Below are 14,374 nucleotides of genomic sequence, written 5' to 3' on the forward strand. Positions count from 1 at the left end.
ATGTTTAGAAATACCTTCCCCCAACCTGAGATTAGATGAATACACAACTACTTTGGTTTCATCAAGTTGCTTTTCAACTTATTAAGTCATCTGGAATGAATTTTTATATGGTGTGAATAATGATTCTAACTTAATTTTATACCAAATTGTAAACCAGGTGTCTAAACACTATTTACTGAAGAATTTATCCTTTCCTCACTGAATGTAGCTGTGCCAACTTTATCATGTACTACTGTGTTCCAATGATCTGCCTGCCTCGTGTTCTACCAGAATTACTCAAGAGAAAGAAAAATAAAGCACAAAACAGAGATAAGCAATATGAATAAACAGTCTCAAACGTTTAACACTAATAAACGTAGGGATGTCTGGCTCGCTCAGTTGAAGAGCGCTAGGCCCTTAATCTTGGGGTCATGAATTTTGAGCCCCATATTGGGAATAGAGATTACTTAAATAAACAGATAAACTAAAAATGTTGATAAATATAAAAAAATTCCAAATAGCTTTGGGAATACATGTTTAAATTTTGATTATAATTAAGCTTTGCATTTTTCAGATTCCCAAAAGGGTTTAACTTCTTGGCAAGGGAACAAAAGCTGGATACAAGGCCAATGCCTTTCCCAACTCTTTTAGTAACCAGTAGGTGGGTGTGGCAGTAGTGCAGAACTATGAAAATTCTATAGGCAAATAATGGAATCAAGAATTGTCTCTCTGTGCCAAGATGATTAGGAGGGTGATTAAAGGAAAAATAGAAACAAGGGAGCTGCAATATCTTAGCATTGTGTTGTAAGCACAAGATCATGTTAAAACATATGCACTACCCTAAACTAGCAAGAATGAAATAGAAATGATTAAGATATCACTATTGTCCTGACTTCATTGAGACCAGGAAGAAAACAAAGTACAATATCCCACAATTAGCTGTCTTACCTAGTGATGCATAGGAACCTGGATTCAGGGCACCTGCACCTAACCGCCCACTTCGCACAGATTGCCCAGCAGCATGATGTGCCTTAGCACCAGCAGCAGCATTCACATCAATGTCACTTCGAGAACGCTGCAGGCTTCCTGGAAGGGAACTGGCTTTGCTGCTGCCTGTTGATACTATGGGAAACAAAGCAGAGGTAACCTGTATTATTTAAATCACTGCAAACAGAATGAAAATTACATAAACTTGAAACCACCATGAGCTAATCCATGATGACAAATGGTCAAAAAGGAAGCAATGTACAAATGGATACTAGAAAGTACTTTATAGTATTTTAAAGTAAGAATGCTTCTGTTTCAATCCTGTTTAAATCTTCTTGGACAATTTCTCAGTATGTCTCTGTCTCACTTTCATCTTCCATAAAACGGGAAAAAATGCCTATACTTCGTAAAATTCATACAACTGTTCTGTAGATGAAAAGATGATGTTCATGACTGATGCGTGAAAATGAAGCACTGTACATATAAATAAATGACAGCACTGTTTTGTTTTGTTTGTTTGTTTTTGTTTTTTTTTACTATCAGAAAAATGCAAGAACTACTCTAGGATTTGGTTATTCAGAAAAGAATGCAGATTCTACCACTTATAGGCAATGCAAATTAGGTCATTAAATTTCTGGTCTTTTGTTTTTCAGTTTTATATATAAAGAGTTTTATAAACTGTGAGTTATGATCCATGAATAGGCTGTGAAGTCAACAGAGTGGGTCAGACCAGCACTGTAAAAAAACTGAAAAAAACCACAACAGAGTGCATTACAAGAAAGAGTAAGCTGTGCTTCAGGGAACTTGGATTATGCTTATACTATATAACATATATATTGTATGTATATAATTGTATACACTGCATTGTACATTACAAACGTATATAATATACAGTAATATTATATATATATATATATATATATATATATATATATATATATATATATGTGGTACTAGGTTTCTATGTAAAATATCCTTGTTAACTCTTGCTTAGAAAGGCAGTTTACCTCTTCCAGCCACAGTTGATGGGTTTGCTGTAGACCATTTGGAAGAAAAGGGGCGACTGCAAGGTAATAAGAAATATTTTTAGTAAGAAGATGTAATTTATTACTCCTCTCAAAACCCTTAATGAACTACTGAGTTTTCTGAAGAGTTTATCTCTAATTTTAATTTTCCTTTTACAAATCATCTTAGAATATTTGTTGTCACATATCAATGGTATCTCAGCTGTGAAGCAAAAATGAAATAACTAGCAATGAACAGACTATAAAGCTCTACAAAGACAGGCAATCATCTTGCTGTTGTTCACTCTGGTGCTCGGCACCCATTACAGTGCTCACCACAGAGGATGCAACAGAGCACACTCCAACTTTGTATTCTAAGATGTTTTCCTTATAAGGAGAGAGTTACCACTAGCACATAGGGAATTCAGCATAACCAAAGCCTGTTTCATTTAAGCTATAAAGGCTGTGGCCATTGGCAATTCATGCAGTGCTATTGAGCGTTACTGCGTGGGACAAGAGAAATGAGGTTAAGAACTATTGCTGAGGATAATGTGATTAGAAAGCAAAACAGCTCAAATCATCTCAAAGAATCCACCATCTCCTTTAGTATTTTTTTTATTATCTTTAATTATAATGCCATTCTGCAGCTCATGGATAAATAATACATCTAAGTATTTAAGAGGGAATTGGGAAAGTATATAGATTTTTTTTAAAGATTTATTTATTTATGACAGACATAGAGAGAGAGGCAGAGACACAGGAGGAGGGAGAAGCAGGCTCCATGCTGGGAGCCTGACGTGGGACTCGATCCCGGGACTCCAGAATCGCGCCCTGGGCCAAAGGCAGGCGCTAAACCGCTGAGCCACCCAGGGATTCCCGAGTATATAGATTTTAAAGGAGGAGTAAAAGAGAAGCAAAGACCTCAAACAGGTTAATAACATGAGGCTACTGACATATATTCTTTAAGTCATTATTATCAAATTGTAAATTTGGTAGTTGTTATTAAATCCAGTATTATATTGTTTTAATAACTGGCCCTTAAAACTGTTATTCTATTAGGCTGAGGCAGTCCACTTCAACACTCAAGGACTTAAAGATGTTTATATTTAAAGATGTTATACTGAAATGAGATAAAATATCTTGTTTACGTATTTGCTACTCAAAGAATGGTCCATACTCAAAAAGCAAAGATATCACCCAGGAACATATGAAAAAATGCAAAATCTCAGGTCCCATCCCAGATCTACTGAACGGGATTCTGCATTTTAACAAGATCTTTAGGTGGCTCATGGGCACTCTAAAGTTTGACCAAAGTAAATAAAAGGAAAAAAAACAACAAAGCTCATTTACAGGGAGGTTTTATAACAAATTTATTTATTTATTTATTTATTTTTTTTAAAGATTTTATTTATTTATGATAGTCACACAGAGAGAGAGAGAGGCAGAGACACAGGCAGAGGGAGAAGCAGGCTCCATGCAGGGAGCCCGATGTGGGATTCGATCCCGGGTCTCCAGGATCGCGCCCTGGGCCAAAGGCAGGCGCCAAACCGCTGCGCCACCCAGGGATCCCCTTTTATAACAAATTTAAACAGAAGTTCAGATAGGTTAATTATTCTTACAATAATTATATCAAAATTGGATATCTCCTTTTATTCCTGTAAGTCACTGCACATTAGTCCAGTACTCACAAGACCCTATGAATGCTTCCTTGAGTCTTGTGCCCTAGTTTGCCTCACTTGACTCACCCTGGTCTCACTCCTACATTAGGGAGCTGCCAAAGCAAGCATCAGTCTTTGTGGGGTCAAGGTCCCAAAGGGACAGGAATTACACAGAGGAAAGCTCATATTTTGTGAGGAAACCTAGAGACACTTGAGGCCACTGTTTGGGGGTAGAGATGGCATCAGAGATGCCATAGGGCAACCTCATAGGGCAAGAGATAGAAAATTAGAGTAAAGGCTGCCAAGGCAGCAACAAGGGTTGAGTAAGCCAACATAATGATGAGAATGGAATTATACAGAAGTGAGTCAGATACTAAGAAATTTGGCCCCAAGGGATTTGCTAAAGTCCTTATGTTATGGTAAAGATGAGGAAGGAAAGCAGTGTTTTTTTTTTTTTTACCAGTCACACTGTACTGTATCAGAGTTCTGAAGATGACTTCTGAATCCCCATTACAATTCCTCCATTATAATGCCCTAGAAATGGGCTGCTTGCTGTATGAACTATTTCTGGGGTATCTATCTATCTATCTATTTATTTATTTATTTTTTAATAAATTTATTTTTTATTGGTGTTCAATTTGTCAACATACAGAATAACACCCAGTGCTCATCCCGTCAAGTGCCCACCTCAGTGCCCACCACCCCGTCACCCCCATCCCCCCCGCCCACCTCTCCTTTCACCACCTTTCTGAGGTATCTAAAAAATATATATAAATCAGTGCTTCCCAACATTTTCACAGACATGAACATACAGAAGCAAAATTTGTATCACTAAACTCTTCACTCCAGAAAAAGTTACACTAGCATCTAATCTAACCCTTGAGACACAAACCAAAAAAGTAAGTACAGCTGACCCTTGAACAACACAGATTTAAACTGTGAGGGTCCACTTCTATGCAGATTTTCTTCAATACACTACAGTGTTATAATTGTATTTTACCTTCCTTATGGTTTTCCCAGTAACATTTTCTTTTTTCTACCTAACTTTAAGAATATTGTATATAACATATATACAACATACAAAGCGTGTGTCCATTGACTGTTTATGTTCTCAGTAAAGCTTCTTGTCAACAAGAAGCTATTAGTAGTTAAGTTTTGAGGGAGTCAAGTTATATGCAGATTTTTTAACTTTACAGTGCAGAGGGTGGTTAGCATCCCTAGCTCCCATATTGTTCAAGGGTCAACTGCACATTCCAGTCATCATTCTTTCAAGCCTTTAAGTGAAAACAAGCAGGTATTCAATCATCTAATTTAAGTAACTACAGGGATTTGGAGAGGAAGAAATCAGTAATTATTATTTATATGGCCTTACTTGAGACTTTCCTGTGAGCTAGATGAGGACCTGTCTGATTGTGGAAGAGATGCTACACTGCCAGAACTCTTTAAGTAAGTTTGAAGACTCTTCTGATAAGATGGCTCAAGAGAATTATACAATGTTTCAGCTTCACCAGGAAAGTGGTTTCTAAGACCCATGTATGTCCTGTAAAACAAAGGAACAAAAAAGAAAAAAAGAACATAAAATAATAGCTTTACATAAAATACATACATTGAAAAAGAATGAAGGTGAGACCATGTTAATATATTTCCTACATATCAAATGAATATATTTTTTAAAAGATTTTATTTATTTATTTGAGAGAGAGAGAGAGAGAGAGAGAGAGAGAGGAGGGGCAGAGAGGATGGGAGAAAGAACCTGAAGCAGAGTCTGCACTGAGCATGGAGCCCAAGGAGGGGCTTGATACCATGACTGCAAGGCCATGACCTAAGCAGAAACCAAGAGTTGGGAGCATAACCAACTGAGCCACCCAGGTGCCCCTCAAATAAAGACTTTCTCAATTTAACAAGTTTGGTGGAAAGATGGCAGGATTTTGAGAAAAGCAGATCTCTGTTCAAAATCTGACTACAATTCTTATAGTTTGTGTGGCCTCCAAATCTCCAAACTTCTGTTGCCAATCTACAGACATACCACTTTTGCAGGATCATTCTAAAGATTAGATAGTAATATATACTAGGTGCCCCACAGTATCAGTTACTTAGCATATTCTCAATAAATGGCAGTTGTTTTAATTCATAATCAAAGTGAGGATGTTATGATGGAATAGGAATGAATACTAATGATTAAACAAATGATAATATAAAGTCAACTGTTAGCCATTTAGTACATTTTTTTTTTTTTTAAGTAATCTCTATACCCAATGTGGGGCTCAAACTTACAACCTTGAGATCAAGTTGCATGCTCTACCAACAGGTGCCCCATATATCTAGTACAGATTTAATGGAGAAAAATCAGTCTTGGTATTACTAAAGAGCAAATCAAGTAGAATACTTGGACATTTTTTATATTCTCATTCTTCCAGTATAATTCCTTTCAAAGAAAATATCCAAGTACATTTAATTAAACTGTCACAAAAATACATCATAGACTTACTTTCTTGCCTCCACTCTGGCTTCAGCATCAGCATCATGAATTCCCTTCTTAATAGTTTCGACCAAGACGGCTGCATGTCTATAGAACAAAACATCTTATTTTTAAAAAGATTTTATTATTTGTAAGTAATCTCTACACCCAACATGTGACTCACACTCATAACCCCAAGACTAAGAGTCTCATGTTCTACCAAATGAGCTAGCCAGAAGCCCCCAAACACCTTTAGGTTCATGAGTAAAACTGTATTTCACCACAAAGTATACTTATTGGCTATATGTTACACATCAATCACAAAAGGGCAGGGGAGATTTAAAAAATTAGTGTGCAATAATAAATTTAAGATTTTCTAATAATCTACCCCACACATTTCATTCATGTATGGTTTCCCCCTGACAAGTCAAACTTCAAAAACCTGAATATAATTATTTTTATAAGGAGTACAAACAGTGTATATAGGTATAGTACTCACATTTTAAATTATTTTTCTTAAAGATTTCATTTACTTATTCCTGAGACACACACACACACACACACACACACACACAGAGAGAGAGAGAGAGAGAGAGAGAGAAAGAGAGAGAGAGAGAGAGAGAGAGGCAGAGACAGGCAGAGGGAGAAGCAGGCTCCATGCAGGGAACCTGATGTGGGACTCGATCCCGGGACTCCAGGATCATGCCCTGGGCCAAAGGCAGGCGCTAAACCGCTGAGCCACCCAGGGATCCCCCTTAAATTCTTAATAAAAAAGCCCCTTCGGTGTGGTTCCTCACTAACCCATCAAAGTAGAAATGATTTGCTAATAGCATGATTAGTTATGATATGACCTAACTGAATAGGAGCTGCCACAAAAGAACTTAAAAGAAACCTAGAATTATATCATGCTTACATTAAACAACAAACTCTATTTTTTTAAAAAATGGGTTGTAAATAGGTTTAACAATTTCCATGAAAATGGAAAATCAGCAAGGTATTCATTGTAAATGCAGGTATACTCCAAGCTTCAAACTTGAAATTACTACCGGGCAAATAGCCAAATAGCTTAGTGACCAACTAGCTGTGCACATTTTCCTTTCGTTCATCTCAGAGCTACATCATACATCAGTGTATTCCTGACCAATAATGCGTGACAGCTGATAGAGAAACTTTCCAAAGAATCTCTTAAAATCTCTTTCCTTTGAAAAGAAGGGACCTCCTTCTATATTAAATCATTACCTGATTAGTTACACTCCAGGAAACCTGGTCTGGAGATACATTTTAAAAATCTGCCCAATTTAACCTGCAGTATCTTTTATAACCCATTCTATCTACCTACCTATCCTCACTCAACCCCCAAATAAAGAAGAAAATCATAGCTGCCCTGAGTAAAAGAAGCCACACTGTATCACAGCTTTAAAGGAAAACCAGTACAAATAACTTTTAAGCAGAAGGAGGAATAATGCAAAAACAATACAATTAACTTCTAAAGAACTGGTGCCAATGAGGAGGAGAGGGATGTGGGAAAGGAGGAGTCAATGCATACCTTTCCAATGAATGAGTCTGCCACTCTTGTAACAATAAATCTAAAAATTCAAATGAACGCCTGAAAAATAAAAGTTAATTGTAACTGTTATAACATTACATTGTTATATTAATTGAAATTAAATATTACTTTCTTCTATAATACTGCACTTTGTCCTCTGAATTAAAGTATAAGATATGTTTTTAGTTATCTTAACTGTCAAATACTTAACTTACTTTAAGGCTCCGATTATCTATGTTATCTATGTTTTGACCCCTCAAAAAACCTTGAGGGTTCCCCATGATTTTACCTTAAAATATTTGTCAAATATAAAAATGTAACACATTTAATTTAAAAAATAGTTATCAAACACCTACTCTGCAGTAGCAACTGAAGATATACAATGGCGACCAAGAAAGAGATCTTCCATTTCTGTATTTGTTTTCCTAAGTATACATATATATAAAATTTTTAATCAAGTATTTGTGTCTTTTCTCCTAAGCCCCCTAGTTCTCAAGTTCTTCAACTATCTCATTCTTGAGTTTCTCTTCTTTCTTGGCACTGATGACACAGTTATCCCTTGTTTCTCTTCTTTTATTAACATTTTTTCTCCACCTTCTTTTATTTTTTTTTTATTTTAAAGATTTTATTTATTCATGAGAGAGAAAGAGAGAGAGAGGCAGAGATACAGGCAGAGGGAGAAGCAGGCTCCATGCAGGGAGCCTGACATGGGACTCGATCCTGAGTCTCCAGGATTATGCCTTGGGCTGAAGGCAGCGCTAAATCGCTCTGCCACCTGGGCTGCCCTCTACCTTCTTTTAAATGTGCTCATGTAGTCCTCGCCCACTTCTCTTTCATAGTCTTTAACTTGGGAAACATTATCTGTATCACCTGTACCCTTAGCTCTATCGACTATGCTTCTCACATCTAAGCCTTTATCTCCAGCACTGATTCTTTAATTCAGCTGTCAAGTCAAAGTTTCAACCAGTTCATGGACATCCCTATACAGGCAGAGACTGTCAACTCAAACACTAACATACAAAAGAACATATTAACTCTTACCCTCTCAAATCCATTCTTTTAGCCCATGTTATAGTTTAGAAAATGAGAAACACAGAGGTTAAATTAACTTGCCTAAGTGACAGGACTTAAACCCTGGCATTCTGATTCCAGAACCCACAGTCTGAAGCACTTGATATCACCTCTTCAACCATATCCGATGATCCAATTTTCATTTCTACACTCCAAATCCCTTGAATTTATTTCCTGAATAAAATCTTCAATCAGTTATCATCAATATAGCTCCAGTACAGATCCTGCCCCTCTTACACGAGCTACAAGAATTCCTACTTAATTAAACCAATACTTCTTGCTGTCTCTTTTTAATCATTGGTCATAGCTGAAATAAAACTAAGATGGATGACACTACCTCCTCACCAAAAACTGTCAAGGTATGAAGTAATGTCAAAATTTCTCTTCGTAGACATTCAAAGCCCTCTATACTCTCTGACTTCAACCTACTCCTGCTCTTCCTACATTGCTCCCACTCGCCTACCCCCACTCCCCCACCCCATTAGCTTCTTTTCCTACTGAGACCTTCCATTTATCCTGTTTTCTGGCCTAAATGGCCTGTCTGATGGCTCTGTAGCCCTCAGCAAGCTTACATCTCTGAGTAGGTTACACCCACTCAATTCCCCTACAGCTATTGAATTGGTCCCCGTTTTCAAGGCAATTTTATGATGCATTTTTTGACTCTCTCTTCTCTGCCACATTCCTATTTCTCCAATTAGCACTTTCCTCAATATAAGGCAGAGAGGTTGGTAAATCTTTTCTGTAAAGTGCCAGACAGTAAATATTTTAGGCTTCGTGAACCACATACAGTCTCCAAATGAGTAAGAACAGATTTTATAAGTATATAGCAATAGAAGTAATACCAGAATATGATCAGATAGGACTATAGCTTAAATTGTTGTGATCCAAATATCTCATTGCAAATATAAAAAATGTAGTTGTTTTCTTATGCCTGCTGTCTTGCAAAAATCATTTAAGATGGTTTTTGAATAAAATAAATCAAACCAACATAATTTTAAAATAGTTAAGAAACAAATCAAGAAAAGAATATGAATACAAAAGATGGGTACATGCATCAAATTATTATATAAAATATGGTACTTAAATGTCTTCATTTTTAAATTTACTTCTAAAATTTATTTTTAATTGTACTTGATATACACAATACTCTATTAGTTTCAGGTGTATAACATAGTGATTTAACATCATAAAATGCTCACTACAATAACTGTTATGACCTGCCATCATACAAAGTTAAACAATATTATTGATTGATTATATTCCCTATGTTGTACTTTACATATCCCTGTAACTTGTTCATTTTATAACTCCAACTGGTACCTCTTAATCCTCTTCAGCCCATTTTGCCCATCACCTCCCCTCTGGCAACCATCAGTTAGTTCTCTGTATTTCTGAATGTTCATTTGTTTTGTTTTTCAGATTCTACGTATCAGTGAAATGACATGATACACTTCAAGTTTTTTCCTTCCTTCCTTCCTTCCTTCCTTCCTTCCTTCCTTCCTTCCTTGCTTCCTTCCTTCCTTCCTTCCTTCCTTTTTTTGTTTTTTTAAGTGGGCTCCATGCCCCACATGGAACCCAATGTGGGGCTTGAACTCACAATCCCTAGATCAAGACCTGAGCTGAGACCAAGAGTCAGACATTCAACCAACTGAGCCACCTAGGTGTCCCTGATTCAATTTTTGTATGTATGTATTTCTTTATGTAAGTAAGTACTCTCTATACCAAACATAAGGCTCAAACTCATGACCTCAAGATCAAGAGTCACATGTAATTTTGACTGTGTCAGCCAGGCATCTCTGATTCTTCACAATTTTCTTAAACATCAAATGTACAATCTCATTTTTGTTGCCTTTAGTATTGATGGTGACAATGATGATGTTAAAAACAGTAAAAATCATAAAGAGACAGAGAGAGACTGACAGATTGACCTGATATGGCTGTTTACTCTGTTCCAAACACTGTATTGAATTCTACTAATGCATATCTATTTCATTTTATCCTCATAATTCTATGGGGTCAATATCATTAGCCCTACTAACATATGTAGATTAGAGGTTCATAGTGGTTTAAATTGCCTAAGGTAAGACAATCAAAGGCAGCTGTAGGACTCTAGCAAAGGCCTGACTCTATACTCCATCCTTTCTGAAAACCAGGCAATCCATAGCCCAAAGAAACTAAAGCTTAATATGATGAAACTGGAAAACATGAATGATTATAATGATCATTTCATTCCTTTTTCTTTATAAGAAATAAGATTTTAAAAATTTACTAAGGTTTCTAGAAGGCAAGAAAGTAGTGACAACTAATTTTTCATCAGAATAAGAATTAAACATAATACAATATTAAAGACATACTAAAATTTTTTTTCCCTCAAAACTTACCTTCTTACAGGAACTGATTTTGATGTGCAATTGCTTGTTATCAAAGGTATAAGTCTGGGTACATGAGTATGCTGAAAAAGATGTTTCAAAAGGTTGAAAAATATTGTCTACTTCACATCATTCCTTCTTCTATTTGCGTTACAACCAAGCATTTAGATATATAATAACAGAACAAAAAGACCATAAAATCAGATTTGGAGAGAAATTAAGACTGTCAAACAGTTCCCCTAATTAAAGTAACAGTAATGATGATATAGTTTCAGAAGGGCAGGTGTGGCCAAAATATTATATAAGAAAGAGAAGTTAATCGTATAACTGCAAAGAACTGCTGAGACAGTGTATTTCTGGGAGGGAGTCCTAGGGCATGCATCTGTCATGCTCTTTGAAAGGCTATGGCTACTGCTGGTGAAAAACAGTAACTATTAAGTCATCAAAGCAAATAACCAGAGTGAATCTACACACCTAACTACTGGGAATACACTTGGAAATGGTGATTTTAGCGTACCTTTCATTGTGGTTGAACCACAGCTGTCTAGAATTCAGGTAAAGTTTAACAGATACAATCTTTTTTTTTTTTTTGATGAACAACAATTTTATTTTTCACACTTAAAGGCTAATGAATAACCATTCCTAATCCTATTAAAGAAAACCCAACGTCTCAATAGGAAAGGATAACTATATTTATTCATTAAATACCATTTAAGGTTTCTACAACACAACCTGAAAATACCCAGCATGCATGTTTAATCTCAGTACAATGGATTTAAGACCAAGTATACATGTTACAAGCATTAAGGCTGGATTACAAATTATCATAGTCATCATTGTCATCTTCTCATTTTCTTTTCAATGCATTTGATGATTCATTGGGAAGTATTTTGTGATGACACCATGTTAGTGGTAATAAGAATGTTTTTAGACCCAATTTATAATGGATTAATCAGAACATTCTGAACTGCGGATGTTGCAGGAATTGAGGCTTTTACAGTTGGGAACTGTGATGTGGGCATCTGTACTATAAACTTCTGCCCTGTGAGGGACATTGGAGTCCCTACTTTAGTTGACTCTGACATGGTTTGTGGGGTTGGTGTACCAAGAGTACATGGTAGTACGTGGGAGTACGTGGGAGTATGTAGTACGTGGGAGTACGTGGTCTGCTAGTAACAGAACCAACACTTAACTGTGAAACTGTTATTCTTCCCACAGAAGTAGATGCTTTTTTTTTTTTTTAAAGACTTAAGTCTATAGTTTGGAGCCATCAAGGAATATCTATCAGGTGGCAACCTGGGGTCTGAATATGGCTTGATTAGTGGCAAAGGAGTTTGATTTCTTTGCCTTGCAATATCTAATAAAAAAATCTTTTGGGGGTGGAGAGGTAATAGACTGATCAGCACAACACTGAATGGCCAACCGCACATCATCTGCATCAACAGTAGCCTTCTTAGCATGGTTTGAATAAATTTCTGCATCATCTAGGATTGTGGTCACATATCAGAAGGCAAACTCCAACATCTGATTTATAACTATTGGGTCATATTCTGTAATCCCCGTATCCTTCAGGATTTGTGCCATCATCTGTGCATCTTTCGGCATGCTCTTGGGAGAAGCCATCTTGCCAGACTCTATGATATCTGTTGATTAGACTTCTTGAGCTAAATCACCCACATTAATGTATTTCAGTCCTGATCTTGATGCGAGTTCTTTGCCTAATGTGGTTTTTCCAACCCCTGGTGTACTAGTGAGCAGGATGTTCAAAAGCAACATTACATTAATTTTTTTAAAAAGATTATTTATTTGAGAATGAGAGATGTGCCAGTGCAAGGGTGGAGGCAGAGTGGGAGGGAGAGAGAGACTCTCAAGCGGACTGCTTGCTAAGGATAGAGCCCACGATGCAGGGCTGGATCCCATGACTGAGATCATAACCTGAGCCGAAATCAAGAGTTGGACATTTAACTGACTAAGCCACTCAGGTGCCCCAAGAGATACAACCTTCTGATTTCTATTAGTAATTCTTTATCACTCTTCATTAGTGAAGTACACACTAAAAAGTGCATAACTGACAGAAGAATAAAATAGTAATCTAAGCATACATATTTGATGCTTTATTTTTTATTTATTTATTTATTTTTTAATATTTGATGTTTTAAATATGCTTTTTCTTCTGAGCTGATGGTACAACATGGATTGATTACCTAGAAAGCAGGCTCTGAGATAAAGTCTAGCATGCAGGATATTAAGAAGTACCCTTGGAATCAACTCCTGTGGAAGGGAGGTGAAGGAAGCAGGAAAGGGCAGATGAAGAAATCAATCCGTGATTCAGCCACAGCTCTGGAGTTAAAATGGCCTTTTAGAGTAGCGCTGAGTTGGTTCAAAATGGCCAAAACATTATACTTCCACATCAATCCGGTATCGGCTGTGGGCCTTAAAGGGAAGGGCAAGACCTTGGAAAAGGCAGCTCTCTGCGACTGAGGCAATCCTTGAAGAGGAAGCCCCTAAAGGCTCTCTGCTGAACATGCTTCCAGTATTGGAAAAACAAGTCTTACACTGAAGGAGAATATGTATGGCACATCTGTGTCTGCTATAACTAACTCAAGCAAAATAAAAGTGCAAAGTTTTTTCAGCTACTGTAGAGGAAAACTACCTATAGACCTGAAGTTGTTCAAAAAGAGAATTATTGAAGAAAATGCTGACCTGTGTGCTCTTTAACTGTTACACTCAGCATGGAAAGGTTCTGTGGACTTCTTTCCTACAGCACCCAGAAAAACCCATTCCCTAAACACTGCTTTGGAGTTAAAGCCCAAGGAGACTCTCCAGCCACAACACAGTATATAGGTCTTACCTACCATCCTTTCCCTCTTTCTTATAACCTCCCCAAAACCCTACGCCGATTAGCCCACATTCAACACAGTGACAGGGATGGGGAGATACACTGACCTAAGTATTACTACACCATATTCAGGGGGAGCTGTACCAAAGGAAAATAAAAAGTGAACCTCAGGGTTATAGTGAAGCATTTTAACCAAACACCAAGTCAGACGATTTAGATTTTAATATATTAATACAAGCTGATAACTGGGAAAAAAAAAAAAAAAAGCTTCTTTAGAATTAAAAGAATTAGAAATCAAAATAGAGATCTAATCTAATCTAAATCCTCTGGGAGACAAAATAAACAGGAAATCACATAAAACAACAAAAACCACCTGATTCCTATTTTCAGTGAGATGACAGAATAGTATATCAATAACATTAAACAAACTTATGATAAATGAGAGATTTGAAGACAATGTATG

The 14,374-nt window shown here is 36.6% G+C and overlaps 1 protein-coding gene across 45 annotated transcripts in view; it reads right to left on the reverse strand.

Moving 5' to 3' along the window:
- Positions 1–14,374, reverse strand: part of CLASP2 (cytoplasmic linker associated protein 2) — a 177,324-nt gene that overhangs the window by 77,888 nt on the left and 85,062 nt on the right. For all 45 annotated transcript variants that reach the window (XM_072793516.1, XM_072793514.1, XM_072793515.1 and 42 more), the window contains 6 exons: positions 11,085–11,155; positions 7,633–7,692; positions 6,117–6,194; positions 5,001–5,168; positions 1,974–2,029; positions 928–1,101 (listed from right to left, as the gene is read on the reverse strand). In XM_072793516.1, the coding sequence (XP_072649617.1) occupies positions 928–1,101; positions 1,974–2,029; positions 5,001–5,168; positions 6,117–6,194; positions 7,633–7,692; positions 11,085–11,155 (607 nt within the window). The remainder of the gene's footprint in view (positions 1–927; positions 1,102–1,973; positions 2,030–5,000; positions 5,169–6,116; positions 6,195–7,632; positions 7,693–11,084; positions 11,156–14,374) is intronic.

This window comes from Canis lupus, chromosome 22 (genome assembly GCF_048164855.1).
Source record: "Canis lupus baileyi chromosome 22, mCanLup2.hap1, whole genome shotgun sequence".
Taxonomy (NCBI): Eukaryota; Metazoa; Chordata; class Mammalia; order Carnivora; family Canidae; genus Canis; species Canis lupus.